The sequence below is a fragment of the Pituophis catenifer genome, unplaced genomic scaffold, assembly GCF_029215685.1.
Source record: "Pituophis catenifer annectens isolate HBS135680 unplaced genomic scaffold, rPitCat1.0.hap2 SCAF_7, whole genome shotgun sequence".
Lineage (NCBI taxonomy): Eukaryota > Metazoa > Chordata > Lepidosauria > Squamata > Colubridae > Pituophis > Pituophis catenifer.
The window spans coordinates 14,256,274-14,280,719 of NW_027256887.1; the positions used below are offsets into that span (position 1 = coordinate 14,256,274).

Genomic DNA, 24,446 nt, shown 5'->3' on the forward strand with positions numbered 1-24,446 from the left:
CTGTTAATGCAATTTAGGATTTCAAGTATTTCAAGGAACATTGCTTTTGTTGTCATATCTGGATGCTAGTAAGATAGCTACATATCAGTGAAATGAGTGAAATTTCTCTTGCAGCTTTTCTGACTCCCCCATTTTTGCAGTCTGACTGTTGAGAATCATTGCATAATACGGTGGGTGGATGTAACTGGAGAAAAAGATTTTTGCACCAAATATAGAATAGAGGCTTGTTAGGTATAGAAGCTTTCCAACATTTTGCTGAAGTTTAATTAATGTTGGTGTTGCTAGATTTAATTGTTCCTCTGTCTCTTAAAACTAGGTGTTGCATAATTTCCTCTCTGACAATTTTTAACTGAAGGATAGAATATTAATTGTTGAAACACTTCTCTTTTGCCTTATAGCACATGAAGTGCTAAAAAAAGCTCCCCAATCAGAAAAAGACTGAAATTTATAAAACAGTGACAGTTGCAGGGTTAACTTCTACGGCAGTATGTCACTTGGACTTGAGGGACAAAAGGGCATTTGGGTAACATATCAGGATGTTAATTTAGCGCTTGCAGACAGTTCATTAAAGCAGCTGCATCTTTTCTTGGGATTTTCCTCTGCAGTTGAAGCAGTGTCAGGAAAAGACACGTCCACGGTGTTGTGAATAGTAGAGGTCCATATGCATCCTGGCATGCTTGGAAGAATGTTTTTTGTTTTTAATTCCAAATGCTAATCAGCCCTACCAACTTCTGATTTGAGCTGCTGTTGGGAAACACTCAGCCAGGAAAGGGGGAGGCCTCAAGTGCAGAATTAGTTTTGAGTCTTTAGGTAAAGGTTCCTCTCGGACATATGTGCTAGTCGTTCCTAACTCATCTCTGTTTCAAAGCTGGTGGTTTTTGTTTATCTCTGTTTCAAAGCTGGTGGCTTGGTGGGCGTGGCTTGGGCATGGCAAAGGAAGGATACGGTAAAAACTCCATTCCCACCCCACTCCAGGGGAAGGTTACTGCAAAATCCCCATTCCCTCCCGATCAGCTGGGATTTGGGAGGCAGAGAATAGATGGGGGCGGGGCCAGTCAGAATTTTTACTACTGGTTCTCTGAACTACTCAAAATTTCCACTACCAGTTCTCCAGAACTAGTCAGAACCTGCTGAAACCCACCTCTGGTGTGGTTGCTTTGGCCCAACAGCTGTGTTAAGTGTAGACAATAAAGAGAAATGTAGAGAATAAAGTGTAGAGCCTTACAGAGAGGGGAGATCCATTACAAAGGCAACAAGCAAACATTGCTTAAGCCTAAACAACGAAGAAAGTATGTGTAAACATCTTAGACGTATGTCCCCCTAATTCACATGAGTATAACGAAGAGAAGAAATAAAACAGTCAGACTTGGATGATTCTGTTTCTATAGCCAATCTTAATAAAAAAGCCATTTTAGTCTTAATGTGGATTTGATTTATCGAACTGATCTACATCCTGAGGCTGACATTTTTTTTCAATTATTTATTCATTACAGCATTAAGATTCCTGTTCCATTCCAGTTCAAACTGGTTTTGACCAGCATACAAGAAACCACACGCAATGCATTAAAAATGAACGAAACATAACATAAATAATATAGTAATAGTGCCGTCTGTCAGGGACAGGCCCAAACCAATCCCAAGGGCTTGAAGAGACCTTGGAGGTCTTCTAGTTGAACCCTCCCATGCTCAAGGCAGGAGATCCTAGATGATCTTGGACAAATGGTTGTCTAGTCTATTCTTGAAAACCTCCAGTAATGAGCACCCACAACTCCTGGAATCAACTTGTTCCATTGATTGTCCTCACTATCAAGACATTTCTCCTTAGAAAGTTCTAAGTTTCATATTTTTTTAACAAGCTTCCACCCATTAGTTCTTGTCCTGCCCTCAGGTGCCTTGGAGAACAAGTTGACCCTCTTTTCTCTGTGTTAGCCTCTTCTCTTTGATAGGCTAGACCTACCTAGTTCCCTTAACCATTCATCATATGTTTTAACCTCCAGATGCCTTTTCATCTTTGTTGCTCTTCTCTGTGACCTCACTTGTGCAGTATAAAACAGTATTATCACTCCTCATGATCAAGACGCTATCCTTGTGTTGATACAGCCTAGAACTGCATTGTATTTTTTGGCAGCTGCAGCACATTGCTGGCTCATACTAGGTGGTTCACTAAAACACCTAGATCCCTCTCTCAGTTACTACTGTTGAGTCAGTTACTGCCTATTCTATACCTATGCATTTCATTTTTCATGCCTAGGTGCAGGACCACTGAACTGCATCTTGTTGCCCAGTGTTTTAAGTTTGTTAGGTTCTTTCTGAATCTTGAGTTTATCTTGTTAGCAAGATAAGAGCCTTGGTAGTACAGTGGTCTAAAGCACCCTGTTATTAAGACCAGCTGCCTGCAATTACTGCAGGTTCGAATCTCACCAGGCTCAAGGTTGACTCAGCCTTCCATCCTTTCTAAGGTAGGTAAATTGAGGACCCAGTTTGTGGGGGCAATAAGCTGACTTTGTATAAATATACAAAAGGATGAGGGCCATTGCTTAGCATATTGTAAGCCGCCCTGAGTCTCCGGAGAAGGGCGGCATATAAATCAAATGAAAAAAAAAATGTCGCTACCTCCCCAGCTTAGAGATTTCTGCAAATTTGATGAATTTGCTTTATAGCTCCTCATCTAGATCATTTATGATAATGTTGAAGAGCACCGGGCCCATGAAGCTTGAGGTGCCCATGCTTTCCCCCTATAGGTATGGTTCCATCGAGGCCTACATGTTGGGTGTGGGTCAACCAACTGCAAATCTATCTCTTGGTGGTTCTGTCTATTCCACATTGTTCTCTCACCAAGAAGTAGGCTCTGGTCTTTTTTGTCAAATGCCTAACTGAAGTCCAAATATACTACATATGTCCACAGCATTTCCCTGATCCAATAATTTAGTCAAAGAAGGCAATAACATTTGTCTGGCATGATCTGCTTTTAACTAACCCATTTGTTCTTCTTGTAATTGCCTCACAAATTCTCCACTTGATTATTTTTTCCCAGGATTTTCCTAGGTTTTGATATCAAGCTGACTAGTTTTTTTTTTTTTTTTTTTTAATTTGATTTATATGCCGCCCTTCTCTGGAGACTCAGGGCGGCTTACAGTGCGTTAAGCAATAGCCTTCATACTTTTGTATATTTTTATACAAAGTCAGCTTATTGCCCCCACAAACTGGGTCCTCAATTTACCTACCTTAGAAAGGATGGAAGGCTGAGTCAACCTTGAGCTTGGCGAGATTCGATCTTACTTTAATTGCAGACAGCTGGTGTTGATGGTTTCCAGGATCCATTTCCCCTCTTTTAGTAGATTAGAGCAATATCAAGTACCAGAGTTTTCTGGTAGTTCCTCTGTTCTACAAGAGCTTTGAAAGATTATATTCTTTCAACTATATGTAGCTCCGAGATGACATCTTCCAGGCCCTTAGACCCCTGGAATGTAAACCATTATTTTTTGGGCCGACCTCAACAAATGAATAATCTAAGTGTTGCCTTGGTAGTGGCCCATTCCTTCTACCTCTCAAAGCCATTCCCAATACCCATTACCTCATCTCACAACAATCGATTAAAGCAATAGAATAAAAACAGAGCAATCCTTTTCACCAGGCATCAGACCAACCAAACTATTAACCTTCTGACTCAACCCCCCATTTTAGCCTAATGCTTATGTAATGAGCCTGGTCCTCATGGCTTCTGAAAGGCTAGAAGGGTGAGGACTCCCTTAAATTTCAGATGGAAGGCTATTTCAAAAGGCTGGGACAGCTAAATGGAAAGGGCACCTCCAAGGCCCCGTTTGGGTCCTGATAGATAACATTGTTTACGTAATAGGAACCCATAATAGATCAACTCCGCCAGCACTTACAGGCTTGGGAGAAACCATAGGTTTAATTACATAAAGCTTTATGTAGGGCTTGCATTGCAGTTTTTATGTGATTCCTTTCTCAAATTATTAATAAATTGTGCAGTTTTCAAAATTAGAAGAGAGAAGGTGACTCTGGAGGAACGGATTGTTCCTGTTAAATAGTCTGGCTCAGAATTAAGCTTGACTGAGTTCCTTGAGTCCTACTCCTAGATAAATCAATATAAAATTCTAGCTTGGGAAGGCACCGAACCCAGGATACTTACTTCTGAACAGGCATGCTAAATGTCCTTTTCCTCAGTCATTATGTGAAACCCTTGCCTTCATTTATAATTTAAAGTCATTTCTGCTTCACCTTCTAAGAACTGTGCGTTGACATGTCTAAAATACTGTGCAGTTAGATTAATATCTTATGGGGACAAAGATAAGTGCTAAGCAAGTGTGACTTTCCATTTGTGCGGCCGGGTGTGTTAATAAGAAAATCAGACTGATGGGAACATAGGAATTTGGGGTTAAAATAAAAGCCCAAAATACAACTTGTTTCATCATTTTTATTATTAAATCATTGCCTCTTGTAGTTAATAGGGGACTGTGGAATTATTCTGTTATATTGAGTCTAGATTATTTTGATAGTGCCTCAATCTGCGTACTTTTAACCCTGATTTTAGTGGCAGAAATACTTGTGATTCCTAGTGGCTGCTTTTGAAGTATCGCCATTTCTCAGAACACAGTAAAAGCATTGAAGCAGATAATGGAGTGCAATTTTAGCCTTTCAAAATGACACTAACCTACCCGCCTATTTACTGTTAGGTCAGCTCTTGATGACACAATGTGATTTTCCACAGATGGTTGCATAGCTAATCTTCCAGAAAACAAGAAAAAAGACAAAAACAGGAGTGATTTTGATTTTCTTTTTAACATACAGATGCAAATAAAAGGATTGCATAGGAATTCATATTCCTACAAAGTTGGGGGGGGGAAGGGATCAATTTCTAGATATATGTATATTGAATGCATCGAAAGAAAATACCTCACTATAAAATTAAAAGCTCTTAAATTTGAAGTTTTTGCATTGCATCTGAGATAAGCTTCACTATACTTAAATATATGCTATTCCAGGGGTGAAATGCTCCCGGTTCGGACCGGATCCCCCGATCCCCCCCCATGCCCAGCTGAGCCACGCAATCATCAGAGGCTTTTTTTAATTTATTTTTTAAAAAATAAAACCTCTACATCCTCTTCAGCCGAAAAAATGCTTTTAAAAGTAAAAAAAGCCTCTGATGATTGCACGGCTCAGCTGGGATCGTCAGAGGATTTTAAAAGCATTTTTTTTACAACCAGAATTACAGATTAACAGAGTTGGAAGGGACCTCGTAAGTCATCTAGTCCAACCAAATGGTGTAGGTCTACACCATTGGTCTACAGAAATGGTTTACACCAGGAGTCCCCAACCGTTCGGACTTCAGGGACCACTAAATTCATAATTTAAAATCCCGCGGACCACTAATATGATCTGCCTAATGACAGGCTGGGTGGGCATGGCTAGGTGGTCATGTGACTGCGTGGTCATGGCCAACTCAATGTCACTCGCGTCGAGGGGTGCCTCGCCGGCCTCTGCTCCCCCTCCCATCCCAGCCACTCCTCGCCTGCCCACCTGGGCTCCTTAAGGCCCCAACAGGAAGCAGTTGTTGGAGCTAAGTAGCCACCAGGAGAAAGAATTGGCAAAACAGCTGGCTCAGTTCAAATCGGATCTGACCGAGAAGGAGGCTCAGCAGAAGCACCTCACTGAGGACTACGAGCATAGGCTTTCCAAACAGAGGGAAGACCTGCAGGAGTGCAAGGCCAGGTACCGGCACCTGGAGGCTCAGCGGGCTGAGATGGTCAGCCAGTTCCAGGCCATGATGCAGTCCCACTGGAACAAGGGTCTCAGGCTCTTCGCCACCAGCGGCACTTCCCTCCAGCCTTTGCCCAAAGCCCCGCACCAGGAGGCAGAAGCAGACCCCAAATCAGAATTTCTTCCGCCCTCCGACCCACACAAGAAGACCCCGAAGGGGGAGACTCTCTGCAGCAACACAAACATTCATTGCAGATATCTAGCCCAGAGGCCATAGTTTGAGAACCCCTGATTTTAGGGCAAGCTTTTCCATCGGTTGATTGTTCTCACTGTCAGAAAATTTCTCCTTATTTCCAGGTTGAATCTATCCTTGTTCAGTTTCCAGCCATTATTCTTTCTCTGGCCTTCAGGTGCTTTGGAAAATAGCTTGACCCTCCTCCTCTCTGTGGCAGCCTCTCAAATATTGGAAGACTGCTATCATGTCTCCCCTGGTCCTTCTCTTCACTAAGACTAGCCATGCCCAGTTCCTGCAACCGTATAGCTTCTGTCTTGCTTGGAAATTGATGCACACACAAACACGGGTGTTAATTTATATTAACACCCCAATAATTTATTTTTATTTGTTCCCAAATTTACATGAGCATATAAATCTCTTTGCAATGCTGCATTATCTGTCCTATTCTCTCTCTCTACGTATCTTTTTTTTTAAGTTAATCTCTCAAGGATATTACAGTGGTAGGAATCTTAAACCTTACAAGTTTTTTTCCCCCTCTCCTCACCCTCCCTGCTCCCCTTTCTCTTCTTCCTTGCCCTGTGCTGCAAACTCTTCTTGCATATGCATGAGAAAGGATTTATCCTGAGTGCCTGCACACTTCAGTTTACAGACTTCGTAATTGTTTAAATGGCCCTTTTGAAACCATGGCCCATAATTGACTCTGAAGGATCCTTATTTGGAGCAGGCTTCTAGCCAATCAGAACGGAGTTTAGATAATGACGTTTCGTGCTGCAGAAATCAAAGCATTTGCTGTAGAGATCTGAGCAGGCGCAATGATGCGAGACACGCTATGAGAGAAATACAGTTCCTTTCATAAGCTTCCATTGATTCATGTCAGCAGCCTAATGCTGTGCAAAAGGTTTGTGGCTCTGCCCGGCTCTTGTAACTAGTAAATAAAAATAACCATTGCTTATGTACTCCTTTATATTTTCATTTTGGAGTGTGTGTGAGAGGGTTGTGTGGATGCTCTTGCTTTTTTTTTTATTTCCTTCAGAGATTAGTTTCTGAGCTGCCAGCATCTCCTCTCTTTTCTTATAACCCCCTCCCCTTCCTCCCTCCCTCCGTAGGCTGGTCCTGGGACTGTCATCATGGCTACAGGAGTTCCTGATTACAACAGAACAGAGTCTGACAGATTAAATGAGATCAAAGGCCACTTGGAAATTGCCTTGCTGGAAAAGCACTTTCTCCGTAAGTACAAAGAAATTGAGTTTGTTTGTTTTCCCTCTCTCCCTCCCCCCCTCTCTCCCTCCCTCCCTCCCCCCCTCTCTCTCATATCTATCTCTCATCTATCTCTCTATCTCTCTATCTCTCTATCTATCTATCTATCTATCTATCTATCTATCTATCTATCTATCATTATTAGTTGACACTATGTTTTTAATTGACATGATCCTGTCATTCTGGCTAAGGTATATATTTTAAGTTTCCCTATTTATAATTTGAAGTCATGATTAGAAAGAAGTTTTCAAGAATAGCTCAGGAGAGAAGATTACTTTGCTTAGTCAGAAGTAGGCACACAATAATCTCCAAACTAGTTTGCTTTCCATTCAGTATAAGTTCAGAATATTTTAATGATTGAATAGAAGCAGGAATTGGGTTATGATTAAAAAAGCCCATTTTTAGAATTTGTTATTAACATAGTTCTTTTAGTAAGGGTAGTAAGGGTTTTTGTGTAATGGTTTAAGCGTTGGGGCTTAAGACTAGTTTGGCTTTGTTTAGATTGTGCATTTAATTTCTATTTATCAAATTTATTGGTCCTGGCACACACAATGAATTCATGTATTTGATATATTTTCAAGTATACTCTTTTAATTATGTACAGTATAAAATTAAGCTATAAGTATTAAAAGACAGAAAAGGACTGCACTAAATATCTAAAACTGCTTGCAAGACAAGTAACACAAGGAGATGCTATATTGCTATAACATTTTGGATAACTAAGCGAATTGCAACTGAATTAAGTAAAAACTCTTTGAAGCCAAAGCAGGATATTTTTGGAACGTTCTCCCAAACACCATAAATCTCTGGTTCCAATGTACAAATAAACAAGGAATGGCATCTAAGTAATTATTGTTGAAACTGGAAAGGGATAGAGCATTAGTTTGTTTAACTATTTTGTGGCAAGATATAATTGATGTAAGGAAAAAATGAAAAGTGTACAAATCTGCTAAATAGAAGGAATAGCAGGATTGATATATTTGATTCCATTGTATCCCTGAAAGTAACATCTACAGTATACTAAGAACTCCAAAATTTATAAAATTTTGCTGCTGGATAAAAATCCAGCAGCAATCCTTTATCTGCCCATTTGTTGTGAAGAAGGGATAGTGCGTCGGCCCTTCGAGGTAGTTCAAACGGGAAACCCAACCCATCTTCTTCTTCTTCCTAGCATATTCCCACAGGTGCAGGGTCCGCTTTTTGGATCATTGAGCGTCACTTTGCACAGTCAGCTGTGTCTCCAGGGCGCAGTCCTGCAGTTTGCATATCTTTGTTAATGGCGTCTTGCCATCTCTGTTTTGGACGCTCATGAGGTCGCTGGCCATTGACTTCTAGTTGGTAGGCAGTCTTGGCAATGGTGGGAGATGCTGTTATCTGGATGGGAAACTCAACACATGAGTACTAATATTACATTTATTGTAAATTTACAGCAGGGTGGATTTGATTCAAATCAAGTTGATTTAAATCATGATTTAAATCACTAGTAAAAAGGCTTGATTTAAATTTAAACTTGACAAGCTCAGCATCTTAGCCACTAAGCCACCGCATCCCTATAAGAAGGAGGGGGAGGTAAAACACAATCAGACTTGGAAGATTCGGTTACTATAGCCAGCTTCAATTTAGCCTTCCTCTGGAGCTGTTTTCTTGGTCTACATAGCAGGGTTGACATCATTATTCTTTATAAAGAGCTACAGTGGCACTTAATCTAACACACACGATTGTTTTATGAGACAACACCTTGTTACTGAATATGGCACCTTGAAGAATGAATCAAAAAGACTCCTTTGTATCAGAACTTTAGGAAACATTGTGGAGAAAGTAACACAGGCAGTCTTCTACTTAAGACCACAATTAGCCCCAGAATTTATGTTGCTAAGTGAGAAGTTTGTTAAGTGAGCTTTGTCCCATTTTATGACTTTTCTTACCACATTTTTTATTATTATTATTATTATTATTATTATTATTATTATTATTATTATTATTATTATTATTATTTATATGCTGCCCTATCTCCAGCCGGACTCAGGGCGGCTCACAACAGTTAAGAAACATCTAATAAAAAGTTAAAAAATTAAATCCAAATCTCATAATTTAACAGTTAAAAGTACAATTAAGACTAACAAGTTAAAATTAAATTAGAATTAAAACCCCATCAGTCCAGGCCAGCCAAATGAAACAGCCACGTTTTCAGGTCGCGGCGGAAAGAGCGGAGGTCGGGGGTCACCCGGAGCTCCAGGGGCAGTTGATTCCAAAGGGTAGGTGCGTCATTTGTTAAGTGAAACACTGCAATTGATAAATTAGTAAGATGGTTGTTCAGTGAATCTGGCTTCTCCGTTGTCTTTGCTTGTCAGAAGATTGCCAAAAGGGATCACACTGCAACCGTCATAAATTTGAGTCAGTTGTCAAGCATCCAAATGTAAATCATGCGATCATGGAGCTGCTGCAACGGTCATAAATGTGAAAAACAGTCATAAGTCATTTTTTTTCACCGCTATAGTACGGTCACTAAATGGTCTGTTGTAAGTTGAGGACCACCTCTAGTCCTTGGCCAGGTTAGAGGATAGAGAAAAGGGTTATGTTGTAGACAAAATAACGGACTGGGCAAGCTCTCCAATGCAGGAAAAAGTTTATTGTGCACGGTTCAAACAGTCCAAAGACAAGAAAAGGGTCTGAACGCCGATGGCTTCTTCTGGCCATGTATTTATACAGTTTAAAGGCAAAATTATTACAGAGAGTGATGCATTTCACACGTAGAAGCTACCCTTTAATCTATCTCTAGGAAAGACATAACAGCCCTGTTCCCACAGGCTCAGGTTTTCAGCTCCGGAGCTCAAGACATAACAAAAGGAGATAAGAAGCTAGAAGACGCCTCAAGGGCAATAAGGAAGCAGCACCCCTTATCCAGGGATATGCATGACATTTGGGATGCAATAAACATTAAACAACAGAATGTATCTGTTTAGGGTCAGTTTGCCCTTTTACAATTCTGTACCTACGTCAAATACCGTTTGTCATCTCAGCACCTTGGCACGGAAGAGGCACTTCTGTCTTGACCAAAGATTTGGATTTCTAATATTTGAGTTTTATCCCAATATCGAATCTTAGCCTGGCTCAGTTAGGTAATTAATTTTTCCCAGGGGATCACAATGAGAAACTTGGACTCTTGTGAAGGGCTGCTGTTGCCCCACTCTGATGCTGCACTGCCTCCTTGCCCTCTGCTGTCCTGCCTCATCCTCTGCTGCTGATACCCCATCTAATGCTGCATGCCGGCCTGGGACAACCTGTGGGCAAGATGTGGCCCATGAGATATAAAATGTCCAGGTCTGGGTCAGAGTATTATTCAACCGATAAGTTGTGATACTTGGGTTCATGGCTTTCAGCTTCCCAAATGCTTCATGCTCTGCATTCCAGGGGTGAAATCTAAATTTTTTTGCTACCGGTTCTGTGGGCGTGGATTAATTAGTGGGCGGAGCTTGGTGGTAAGGTGACTGGGTGGGCGTGGCCAAGTCAGTGTCACTTCTTTGGCCTTTTTTAACCTACAAAACACAACACAACACAATTGGCTCACCCACAATGTAAAAGCGGCTGTGCTAGACCCAAAATGGCCCCTGCAACAAGCAGGAACCTCACATAGCCACAAAAAGCCCCAAAACACAACTTTCACACTTTACACACACACAACACAACACAACACAACTGGCTCACCCACAATGTAAAAGCAGCTGTGCTAGACCCAAAATGGCCCCTGCAACGAGCAGGAACCTCACATAGCCACAAAAAGCCCAAAAAACCAACTTTCACACTTCACACACACAAAATTCCACATACAGCTTTGTGAGATTTTGTGTGATTGTGTAGTTAGAGTAAAACACTACAGAAACACACTAAATCTCAGAAAGCTGCACAAATATTATTTTATTTTATTTTATTTTTATTTTTATATAAAAGCAGCTAAATTTAAAACTTCCTAAACTTTAAATGGCTAGGTCTAAAAAAAGAACAATTAAAAAAAAACCCAATTAACTATTTTTTTTAAAGCTCCCAAAGGGGAAAAAAACTTACCCAATAGAACAGGGGTCTCCACCCTTGGCAACTTTAAGACTTGTGGACTTCAACTCCCAGAATTCCTCAGCCAGCTTTGCTGGGAGTTGAAGTCCACAAGTCTTAAAGTTGCCAAGGTTGGAGACCCCTGCAATAGAAGGTACAAGGAAGGCAGGCAGGCAGATAGAGCTGCTCACCGATGAGCTTGATTGCAGGCAGGGAGATTCAGTTGCTTGCTGATGCAATGGATTGCAGGTATTACAGCAGGCGAAGCAAGGCAGGCGTTGCGACCAGCAGCTAAGGTAAGCAAGCTGGAGGCGGGGGGGGGGGGGATTTTTGCTAGCGTTTAGCAGGCAATTCAGCTTGGATAGTCAGAGCTTGGCTCGTCAGAGCCATTTAAAAGAAAAAAAAGGCTCTGATGATCGCACAGCTCAGCTGGGCATGGGGGGCGGGGGGCAGCGATTTTTGCTACCGGTTCTCCAAACTGCCTGCCGCCATCGCTACCTACTCACCCGAGCCGGTCCGAACTGGGAGCATTTCATCCCTGCTGCACTCCCATGAGTATTCTCAGTTCTTATCTCAGTGAGTTATTGCAAAATTTGGAAGAGAATGACTTCTCAAGATTTTGAATATTTTATAAAGTTTGAGTCTCCTCTTGCTAGAACTGACTTGGTTCAAGCAAGATGTTTTTAGATCGTTGAATCAAAACCTTTGTCCAGGTACAGTATGCTGATAAAGATTTTAGAACCTACCACAAGTTGCAAACTTAACTGTTTTGATCCAGCCTTAGCAAGTAATGATTAAGCCGCTTACTTGTGAGTAAAAACAAACCCCTTTTCAAACAAGGTAAGAAATGTCTTTATGTTCACATGGATAAACAAAAAGCAAACGTAATTAGTTCCAACAGACCTGGCCAAGAAATCCGAATTGCTTGCTTTATCCTAAAAGTAAATGGTTGTCTGCGACAATCAGCTTCTCCCAACCAGGGAGGGGCTGGCTAGTGTCTACGTCTGCTTTTCCTTGCGGGCCGGCTTATTGTTTTCCTTTGCTCTCCTCTCCTTTCCTCTCTGCGCATACGTGCATCGGGGATGGGCCCCATCTGTTCCTGCAAGTCTGAAGGTGCAAATTTCCTTCTATTACTTTTAACCACTAGATCTATTACGGTGAGTCCTTCCTAAGTTTTTTTTTTCTCTGATAGTTAAGCCTCGGGCATCTGTTGTGGCCCGCCGGCAGCCAGCAGAGCTGGCAGCAGAGTCAGACAGTGAGGAGGTTGGGGAGGAACATGGGCCAGTCCTGAGGGCTGGGGAAAGCTCGGATGAGGGATATGTGTTGGAGGCAGAGAGGGAGATAGACAGCAGTGAGGCAGAGGAACAGCTGGAGCCTGTTCTCAGTGTGCACATCTGCAGAGCTGCCAGAGGACAAGAACAACTCAGAAAGCAGGGTCGACTTAGGAGTAAAGCCACACCTTGGAGGTGATTGGCCCCCTCCCATAGGAAACAAAAGAGGAGCGAACGGTGAGGGGGCTTTTGCAGGAAACCATTCATTTGGTAGTTCCAAGAGTACTGTTTGTGACTCTGTGCCAAGTTTTGCCTTACTCTGCATTTGGAAACAAGTTACATGGCAGCTTGCCAAGCGAGATAAGGTGTATTGAGAAATATCCCTTGGAAAAACTGTTTGGACAAACCTTGCTGACTGTGAATGAAAGGAATTCACAGTCGTGTAAATAAAAGAGGTTTTGCCGGGACCAATTCCTGCTTCCTGCTTTTTAAGGGAGCCTGTTCTAGGTCAGAGCAGTGTCTCCTGTCTCTCATGTCTGATTCCAAGGCAGCAGTGCCTAGGATGCCCAAGGTCACCCGTACATTCCATTGCACATATATAACAGTAGGAGAGTTGGAAGGGACCCTGGAGGTCATCTAGCCCAACCTCCTGCTCACGCAGGAGACCTATACTAGGGATTCGAACCGCTGAACTGCTGATCTTTCTGATCAACAAGCTCAGCATCTTAGCCACTGAGCCACCTACATTAACATTCTTTGCATAAGAGGAAAAGTTTGTGTTATTTGGGGGAAATCAGATGCGTTCAAGGTGCTTGGAAATATCTACCTTGATATAGATTGAATAAGTAGCCTCATATTGAAAAGTTTCTGCAAAAGTTTCTCCTCAGTTGGTTTTGAGATGGCTAGTTCATGAAGGAAGCATGACTAGCTCCCACACTGCCTTGTTTTTAATGACAAGTGAAGATGTGTTTGTTCACCCAGCCATTTGCAGGGTGACAGCTTCTCTAGGATTAGTCTTTTCAACTGCCTTTTAAAAATAACTTTTATTTTAATTGTATATTTTTGTTTTTCATGGCCGCAGAAGCAGTTTATTGAAAGGATTTTTATTATCCCGTTGGTGTAATGCACTGCATTCCTTGGGAGGCAGAACAGTATAAAATAAAAATAAAACCCAATATCAATATTAATAGTAATAGCACCTAGACCAGTGATGGCGAACCTTTTCGGCATCGAGGGCCAAAAGGTTGTGCAGAAATGTCGCACGTGTGCATGCTTGTTGGGGCCGCGCTCTGGAAAAGCTGAACTTCTGGGTTCTGGCACGCATGAGCACCCGACAATCAGCTGGCCGGCACACATGCGCACACCGGTTTTCGGCACTGCCGCGTGTGCGAAGGACAGTTGATTGTTGCGCACATATGCACACCAGAAACCCAGAAGAAAAACAGGCAAGCCCGTGCATGCCGGGTGACATGGCTTCACGTGCCACTTTGGGCATGCGGTGCCATAGGTTCACCATCACGGACCTAGACTTATATACCGCTTCACAGGGCTTTACAGCCCTCTCTAAGCGGTTCACAGTGTCAGCATATTGCCCCCCAACAATCTGGGTCCCCATTTTACTGACCTCGGAACAGGGTGGATTTGATTTAAATCGAGTTGATTTAAATCACAATTTAAATCATGATTTAAATCACTAGTAAAAAGGCTTGATTTAAATCAACTCGATTTAAATCATAATTTTTAAAGAGCAACTGTCATCTCTGCTACTCCTTTGACCGACTGTTGACTCACCGATAGTCCCAGTGTTGCAGAATATACAGCCTCATGCTACATAACTAAGCTCCATTTCATGCTGAGTAAACTGAATTATTTATGTATCTTAAATAGAAAACTATCTTACGATAGATTTTTACCCCAAAAGTTTTTTATTAAAATAAATTTGATAAAAATAAAAAAAAATCTGATTTAAATCAAAAAAATCCGATTTAAATAAAAAAAATCTGATTTTTTTGATTTTTTTAAAAAAATCATTGATTTTTATCCACCCTGCCTCAGAAGGATAGAAGGCTGAGTCAACCTTGAGCCCCCGTGGGGATCGAGCTCCATGTCAAAGGCAATCTCCCAAAGTTGTTGAAATTCTTTCCACGTTGAACTTAATATATCAACAGATTTATTTGCTTGTTTTACACTTTTTGATATATATGTTTCTTTTTCATTTTCTTTAATTATAAGCTAAATTAAATGAAGATTATGATTAAATTAAATGAAGATTGGAACAAAGATTATTAAAGAGATATCCTGCAACTAAGGAGGAATTTCCCGACACTGACAACAATTACAGTGAAACAGCTTGCTTACTGGTATTATGGGTGTTGTATTGCTCGAGGTTTTCAAGAAATGATTGGACAACCAGCCTTGGATATATGCTTATGGGTGTTATTTTTAATTAGTGAGCTGAATGTTTGTAGAATGAAAAACAATTAAGCAAAGGTAGGACGGCTGTGTGGAATGCTGAAGAATATAGTAAAGAAAATTCAACATAATCTGCCAATTCCCTTTTCAGTTCCCCAATTGTGTGTGATAAGAGTAAACAAATCGCGTACGCTTTGGGAATTGTTCACCTCCCAGACATTGGCCCAACTCATCTGTATTTCCTCTCTAAGCCAGCTCATGCGATTCTTAATGTTCCCTGTCCTACAGATCACTCTGTTCAGATTGAATCCTGGATGGGTTGGTTTTTTTTTGTTTTGTTTTTTCATTTCTGCTGAGGCCACTTTCAATGGATCAGTTGACAGCTAATCATCTCAAATAGAGTGATCTGGCTTTGCTGACCTACATTACCTCGTTGGCTCTCTAATGCCTGGCACCTCATCAACTAGAGTTCGGCTACAGAGCTAGTGTGCTGTTATAATTACAGCACTCTGCTGTGCCCTTCTGCTTGAAGCTAATCAACTGTTTACTAGCAAAATATTTGAATTTGTTGGACTGTTTTCTAGAAACTAAAGATGGTATTATGCTTTTACCCAGCATGGCCTAACCAAAATAAGGATAGCACATGCTAAATAAAATGTGTCTCTTGGAAGCCTTGCTAGATTCCTTCCTTCCTTCCTTCCTTCCTTCCTTCCTTCCTTCCTTCCTTCCTTCCTTCCTTCCTTCCTTCCCGTTTCCATTCCTTTTTATTTCCATTCCTTCCTTCTTATTTCCATTCCTTCCTTCTCATCTTCCTTCCTTCCTTCCTTCCTTCCTTCCTTCCTTCCTTCCTTCTTTCCTTCTTTCCTTCTTTCCTTCCCATTTCCATTCCTTCTTATTTCCATTCCTTCCTTCTTATTTTCCCTCCTTCCTTCCCTCCTTCCTTCCTTCCTTCCTTCCTTCCTTCCTTCCTTCCTTCCTTCCTTCCTTCCCATTTCCATTCCTTATTTCCATTCCTTCCTTCCTTCCTTCCTTCCTTCCTTCCTTCCTTCCTTCCTTCCTTCCCGTTTCCATTCCTTTTTATTTCCATTCCTTCCTTCTTATTTCCATTCCTTCCTTCTCATCTTCCTTCCTTCCTTCCTTCCTTCCTTCCTTCCTTCCTTCCTTCCTTCCTTCCTTCTTTCCTTCTTTCCTTCTTTCCTTCTTTCCTTCCCATTTCCATTCCTTCTTATTTCCATTCCTTCCTTCTTATTTTCCCTCCTTCCTTCCCTCCTTCCTTCCTTCCTTCCTTCCTTCCTTCCTTCCTTCCTTCCTTCCTTCCCATTTCCATTCCTTATTTCCATTCCTTCCTTCTCATCTTCCTTCCTTCCTTCCTTCCTTCCTTCCTTCCTTCCTTCCTTCCTTCCTTCCTTCCTTCCTTCCTTCCTTCTTCCTTCCTTCCCAATTCTCCTTCCCTCCCTTCCCAATTCTCCTTTCCTTCCTCCCTCCCTTCCCTTCCCTTCCCCTTCCCCTCCCAGATCCCTTCCAACTCTATTATTCTACATTCTGTATTCTTTCTCAAATAAACCAACTTTATATTCCTTGCTTTCACTTCCAACAGTCTTGGTACATTCAAATGTCATAGTACTTGATTTCTTTTCATTTTTTTCATTGACTGTTTTCATGAGATTGTTTGAAACTTTAATAAGCCTCTTTTGTAAATTAAATTGTCCCTGTGACGCTCTTAGTTTATGTTTTTGATAGCTCTTTTAATTATTACTGTGAGACGTCAGTCAGTTTCTTTTGTATGTTCAGTGTAACATCTTTTTCCATGTCATTCTTGTAGCCATTTGTAAACCCACTTTCAGCTCAGTCTCAATCCTGGCAGGTAAAATTTGTTCCCCTTCCATAACATCTTTTAGAACCAATTTCTCCATAGAGACAGATGTCTCTGTTGATACTATTAGTTTCTGAGTCCATTTTTCAAAAAATGGACTATGCCCAATGTTAGAATATTTTGCTCCATTCTAGACTTGTAAGTTAAGTTTATATGCTCTTTTCCTTTAATTATAATCTTCAGTTCCCTCTAGTGTTCAATTTTTAAAATCTTAATTTTTTTAAAAAAAAAATCAGAACAAAATCATTTTTATGGAACTCATGTTTAAAATTGCTTTTTTAAAAATAGAGTATACTTTTAAAATACGTTTTGAACCAAAACTGGATATTAAGGTTTAGAGAAGTAGGTAAGTTGTATATATATCAAATTTGTATACTAATCCGAGAAAAATGGATTATTTCAGATTGCAATTCACAAAAGATTAACATTCAGATCTAGGTCTAGGTTTTACTAAATGATGCTCAAGGATCTATCTTGCTCATACTAGTTTCAAACATTCAGCAATTATTTTCTTCTAAACCCTTTCTAGAGGTAGTCCTCGATTTATGACTGTTCATTTAACAACAGTCCAGAAGTACGACAGCCTTAGAAACCATCCCATGGATCCTGATCTGGGTGCTTGGCAACTTGTTTGTACTTATGACCCATTGCCTAGTGCCCCATGATTATGTTTCCTCAGAAATCCAGGAAGGAAGGTTGCAAGCTACTGCTGCCTGCTAGAGTGGCTCCCTCTCATCTCTGTGGCTAGTAGAAAGAGCTGCCTACCGGGGGCTGCTGAAATCCTTTGGCAGGGTGCAGAAATGGAGCAGGGGATTTTAGCTCCATTCTTGTACCCTTTCAAGGAATTTCCTTTAGTGTACAGAGGCGAGCAGAAATCATTTGGCAGGCAGCACTTTCATCCAGCCCCCAGAGTTGAGAGGAAGCCAAAACCCATGCAGAAAGGCAGCACAGTAAAGTAAGGAGCAATGGATGCCTCAGGCAGGTGGGGAGGCCAAGCTGAAAATCCTGCTTGGATTTTGTCAGGAAGGATTTTCAGCTCCTGACCAGCATCTTGCTGGATTTCCCTCCCACCACCACCACCACCCCCCGACACCCCACACTCCTTACTCAAGACTGCCTGCTTAACAATCCATAAGTTTGCTTAATGACTGCAACCGAAGTGCTGAGATTGTGGTTGTTGAGCGAAGCGGTCACACGGGCAATCACATGACATCTTGACTAACTACTGTTTCACTCCGCAACCGGGATTCTGATTTGAATTTTGGTTGAGGACTATTTGTACACAATTCTGTCTTTCTGCATCCTGAACTGGGAACTTCGAGGTCTAGCTTTGGAAATCTATTCTAGATTTATATATTCAATTTAGTGTTGAACCATGAGTTAAATAATGCAATTTCACAAGACCTAGTTCTATATAGTTGTAGCTGGTAAATGAGATTGGAAAAATGTGCACCATATGATGTGTGGAATTCTTTCCTTCTCTGGGCACCAGAGGAAGAACAGAGGGATTTAGAAACAGAACAATTGCCCGCATTTCAAGTCACAGAGATACATTGGGGAGATTTTTTTCTCTGTAGCTGCTAGTCAAATCTGGCATATTTCTGGTCCTGCTGTGTTAGATTTCAAAGAGTTATTTGCTGACAGAGTCCTGACCTCCCTTACATAATTTCTTTGCAAAATTCCATTGGGTTGGAAAGAATAACAAGGCAAGGCAAGCATGCCAGGCATGACTTCTGGAATTATTTCTAACCTCTTTATCAGCCACCCCATAGATGCATCTATGTTAATAAAGCAATACATAGCATGTGTGTGCACATTTTTTCTTCAAGGACTGTTGTGTCTACTAAGTCTTGCCTCTGTGTAGGTGCGTATCAGTCAGGGTCTAGGGCCGTGATGGCGAACCCATGGCATGTGTGCCCAAAGTGGCATGCGAAGCCATGTCGCCCCGCACATGCAGCCTTGCCTGTTTGTCTTCCGGGTTTCTGGCACACATGCGCATGTGACAATCAGCTGTCCTTCATGCGTGCAGCAGTGCCAAAAACTGGCCTGCACATGCGCGCTGGCCAGCTGATCGTTGGGCACGCATGTGTGCTAGAACCCGGAAGTTTGGCTTTTCCAGAGCGCGGCCCTGACAAGCACGCATGCGCGCACGATGTTTCCAAGTGCCAAAAAGGTTTGCCATCACTGGTCTAGGTAGAGTAGTGGATATGTGTTATGTAAATAATATAGGGAGGGAGGGAGGGAGGCAAGGAAGGAAGGAAGGAAGGAAGGAAGGAAGGAAGGAAGGAAGGAAGGAAAGAAAGAAAGAAAGAAAGAAAGAAAGAAAGAAAGAAAGAAAGAAAGAAAGAAAGAAAGAAAGAAAGTGTTGTGGTCCGCCAGCAGCCTGTGGAGCTGGCAGCGGAGTTGGACAGTGAGTTGGACGACTCAGGAGTAAGGCCAGGAGATGATTGGCCCCTCCCAGAAGGCTTAAAAGAGCAGCAGTGGCTCTTGGGATCTTTGTAGGAAAGCAACATTGCTACATTTGTTTCTTGCCTTGCTATATTTGTTTATTTGGCAGGGTGCCAAAGTAGACAAAGGTTAGTAATAAGGCGGAAGGACTGTTTATGAAGAATTTGTTTTGGACTTAATTTGGACTAAGCTGAGAATGAAGTAATTCTCAGCTGTTCTGATAAAATACGTTTGTTTAGGACTGATTGTGTCTGGTAATAACTACTTGGGCCTAGGTCACAACAGAAAGGAAAGAAAGGGAGGGAGGGAGGAAAGGAAGGAAGGAAGGAAGGAAGGAAGGAAGGAAGGAAGGAAGGAAGGAAGGAAGGAAGGAAGGAAGGAAGGAATCCTGTGAGAAGTCCAGGAAATCCTGCATTTTGTTGGCTTTTCTTGCTGCATGAGATTTGGTCCCATTGTGGTTTCGGACAGTCATTCTGCTGGGGGATGGATGGACAGAGTCCTGAGACTGTTTATTTAATTCATTTCAAACAGTCCTCGTGGATGGAAAGAATAAAACTGCTCCAGAGTACTCATCCGTGATGATATCCCCTATCTGAAATGCATTGCAAGCCAGTTCTTTTTCATTGCCAAATGCCTATGCCTGGGTCTCCTATAAAACAAATGAATATCTGAGTAGCATCTGATTAAGACTTCATGCTAAAAAGGACAATTCGTGCCACAATAATGAACTGCTTTTACTGAAGCTTTAGAGAGGGTTCCCTCTGCGCTCCATAGTATGTTTCTGAATTATCTTAGACTGCCAACCTGTTTACAAATTATCCTTTTACTACACCAGAGACGTAGAAAATCATAGACCAGTGGATTACACAAGCTGTGCTTAATGAAAAGTATCTTTGTCCTTTTGCCTTCATGTTATTTTAATGACCTTTTAAGAATTGTTTGCTCAGCTGCTAAGCTTATAAAAACGCAGGTGGTAAATGGCAGAAACTAGTTCAGGCTATTTCTGAATCATCCCAGGCATATATTAGTTCTAAGATCTTCATTCTGATGCCATGCTGTCATTTGAAACTCCGGGCAAGCAACATTTTTAAGCAACATTTTTTTTTTTTAATATAGAAGGGAGTAAATGATGTCAAAGTTGCTTATGCACTGCAATTGTGCTTTTTAAATAGATTTTGTTTATCTGTTCCACTTCTTAGTGTATACCCAATAATTCTGGAATGCATCCTATAGATCAGGTGTGTCAAACTCAAGGCCCACAGGGCCACCCTGGAAACAGTGAAGGAATGGCCGCGGTGCCTCTGCCAGCGAAAACGGAGCTCGGGTTGGTGCCGCGCTGGCAGAGGGCTGCAGAAGACTGTCACAATCGAAAACAGAGCTCAGGAATCCATTTTCACTGGCAGAGCGTTCAGACCAGTGGTGAAATCTAAAATTTGTTACTACCGCTGATCAGGCAACTCAGCTTGGATCGTCAGAGGCTTTTAAAAGAAAAAAAAGCCTCTGATGATCGCGCGGCTCAGCTGGGCATGGGGGGGGGTGGCAGGGATTTTTGCTACTGGTTCTCCGAACTACCCGCCTCCATCGCTACCGGATTGGGCGATCCGGTCTGAACCGGGAGCATTTCACCCCTGGCTCAGACCACCACCACAGGCGCCCCCGACAGGAGTGACGTCGAGCTGATCACGCCCACCCTGGCCACACCCCACCCTGCCCCTCCAAGGTTAAACAAAATCCTGATGTGGCCCTCAATGAAATTGAGTTTGACACCCATACTATAGGTGCCCCCTTTATTGTTAGTCTTAGGTCAGGTTTTCTTGACCTAATATCAGCTATTGCTTAAAACGTGTTGAGCCTTTCTTATGAAATCAGAAGAAATCGATTGGACGTGAAATGTATCCTATTCCTAACCTGTGACACTGAGATAAACAATTCTGCCTGGAGGCTTTTCTTGTAATATTAATATTACAAGGGCCTGACTGCAGGTAGTCCTCAACTTACAACAGTTCACTTAGTGACCATTCGAAGTTGCAACGGCACTGAAAAAAAGTGACCTGTGACCCTTTTTCACACTTACGACCGTTGCAGCATCCCCGTGGCCATGTGATTTACATTCAGATGCTTGACACCTGGTTCATATTTATGACGGTTGCAGTGTCCCAGGGTCATGTAAATCCCCTTTGGTGGCCTTCTGACAAGCAAAGTCAGTGGGGAAGCCAGATTCACTTAACAACGGGGTTACTAATTTAACAACGGCAGTGATTCACTTAACAAATATGGCAAGAAAAGTCGTAAAATGGGGCCAAACTCACTTAACAAATTTCTCACTTAGTAACATAAATTTTGGGCTCAATTGTGGTGGTAAGTCGAGGACTACCTTTATCGGGGGGACTGTCTGTCTCCCATAGTCTCCACCCATCCAGCAGTATGATCCAACAGAATTGGCACACTCCGAATCCCATTCCTTAAAACAATTTTTATTTGATAAAGGGAGCCTTTTCCCTGTTGTAGCACTAGTCTTGTTGGAACAATGTTGCGGTAGGCCTTAAAATTTGGTAAATTCCTAAATATTACATGACGGTTACATGACGTTTTCCCAGGTCTTAAGGTTGGCAACCCAGGTTAAAAAAAAAACTATAGATGATGCCATTTGGCACAAAAACAGTGGCTACTTTGATTTCTGTATTAGGTAACTGTAATCCAGCCAGCCAGCCAGCCTTTAAAACCTGAATACAGTGATTCACCTTATTGACGTTATGTTTCAGTGTAAACCAAGTTTAGGAGTGTCTATATTCCTATTAATGGAACTCCAAGTTACCAGTTTCATTCAGATCCCAGTATTTTTACCCTCTGTTGTAAAATAGGGCAACACCATTAATAATTCAACAGCACTAATGTCTGTGACCTGATTCATAATTTCAGCAGCTACTTTAGTCGCCATGTGAATGACAGATTGTTAATACCTCTCACCCAATATTGACTATTGTGATTGGCAACCATAATCCAGAATATTATATAGATCTCCTTCCATTTCCTCTTACGTCTTCATTTATTGATTCATTTATTTCCTTAAGAGGGCAGAGAGTAATCCTTCTGGAAGCAAAGCAAGTAATTTAACCCTGAGTTATCACCCTGGATTCCCTTAAGATGACAAGAATCATCCAAGAATTGGGTCGGTTGTTAAAATGACAACCTAGGTGTAGCTTTACTCACGTTGTAACCCAAGGAGGCAGCCTGGTGTACTGGAATTGATGCAGAACATGGGTAGGTGATCTGGATTATGCAGCAATGCATGCAAAGCAATATTGTCTGTGTGTCAAATAATAATTTTGTTCTCCGAAGTGCTATGGATGCCTAATAATAGAGTTGTGAAGTCCAGAGTTTCATCCTTTTCCTGAATGCAGTGTGTATGAATATGTTTTGCAATTCATTTTTAATTCAATGATTCATGTGAAGGTTGATTCTATCCCTATTAGTTGGAAGAGCAGTGGCTCTTACATAGGACTTTTTATGATAGAATATTTTTGATAGCCCCAAAGAAACTTATGCCAGAAAGCTGTGGATCCACAGGTGTAGTGGTGAGGATTCCTGCTATGTGATTTATTTTGTTATGATATATTGTAATTAAAAAAAAAAGCTTTAATTATTCCATGGGAGAATTGTAAGCTGCCTGGTGTATTGATTGTTTAGAGTGGCACAAAAACCTTCACAAGTCTCTAATGAAAACATAATACCTGGATTATTTTTCTCCCCTTTTTAACAGAGGAGGAGCTAAGAAAACTGAGAGAAGAAACCAATGCTGAAACACTTAAACAAGAGTTAGAAAAAGAACGCTTGAGAAGGATAGAACTGGAACAAAAAGTCAGTGAAATTCTAAAAGCAAGGTAAGGAGGAATCTGACTGCAAGATAGAGGGTAATTTGAGTTTTGAAAGAGAAAAGTCTATTCCTGAAGGCAATGAATACATGTTTCTATCTACCCTCTTATTTTTGTATGATGCTTTGTAAGAGATTTCATTTCAAAAAGTGGGATATGAATGCAAGAAATTTGTCTTCTCTAACCCCCTATTTTTATTTTTATTTTATTTATTTTATTTTTTTTAATTTGATTTATATGCCGCCCTTCTCCGGAGACTCAGGGCGGCTTACAATGCGTTAAGCAATAGCCTTCATACTTTTGTATATTTTATACAAAGTCAGCTTATTGCCCCCACAAACTGGGTCCTCATTTCACCTACCTTAGAAAGGATGGAAGGCTGAGTCAACCTTGAGCCTTGGAGAGATTCGAACCAGCAGTAATTGCAGACAGCTGTGTTAATAACAGGGTGCTTAGACCACCCTATCTTTTTTTCTACCATGGAAATATAGAAAAGAAATACTAAATAATACACTAGTGTGAATTTTAGCGGCTTTTCTATGAGTTTGCATAAGGATTGCAATAAAATAGCATCTGCTTCTGGGAGGCATTTTGCCAAGGGAACAAGTGTCTAAATGATTTGAAATGGTCTGATCATCCGTTTGTCTAGTATAAATTACGTTCTGTCACTTCTTGTAGTTTACAAGCTGCAAGCAAGTTTTATCACATAACACAACTATAATTAATGCTAGCCGTGCCTTGCTGGCAAATTGAGGGCTGTAATTGTGTTTGTTATTTCCTATATGACCACACTTATTATATAGTCCACAATGGAACTAAATCTACATGGAGGGAAGCATGGAATGGGGTATCTGAAGGTTCTTTCTTGGGCCCATTGTTGTTCAACATCTTCAGAGATGGGGATTCACTTACTTTCACTACCGGTTTGCAAATGTGAGTGCACGCACATGCTCACTTCGCTCACACACGCCTCCTCTGCACATGCACACGGCCTTCCGCGCATGCTCTTTGCTCATGCATTACATCTGGGTGGGTGGGCGGGCGGAGCCTCCCGCAGTCACCATTACCGGTTTGCCCGAATCGGACAGAACCAGCTGAATCCCACCTCTGAACATCATCTTAAATGATTTAGATGAGGGGATAGAGGGAGAAGTCATGAAATTTGCAGCTGACGCCAAGCTGGGGGGAATTGCCAACACTTTAGAAGTTAGTGACAGTGACTAGCACTGACGATGTTACCTACTTTTGGTAATGAAGCATCGGCAAGAAAACAAGCAAGCTCAGAGAGCACCAAGGACATTTCAACCCTG

General features: G+C 41.5%; 1 protein-coding gene across 4 annotated transcripts in view; it reads left to right on the top strand.

The window, feature by feature from the left end:
- The window catches only part of GRAMD4 (GRAM domain containing 4), a 107,143-nt gene that overhangs the window by 46,987 nt on the left and 35,710 nt on the right, over positions 1-24,446 (top strand). For all 4 annotated transcript variants that reach the window (XR_011600608.1, XM_070946713.1, XM_070946714.1 and 1 more), the window contains exons 3-4: positions 7,063-7,183; positions 23,025-23,145. Coding sequence is in view for 3 of the 4 variants with exons in the window: in XM_070946713.1 (XP_070802814.1) it covers positions 7,063-7,183; positions 23,025-23,145 (242 nt within the window). In the remaining variant the exon portion in view is untranslated. The remainder of the gene's footprint in view (positions 1-7,062; positions 7,184-23,024; positions 23,146-24,446) is intronic.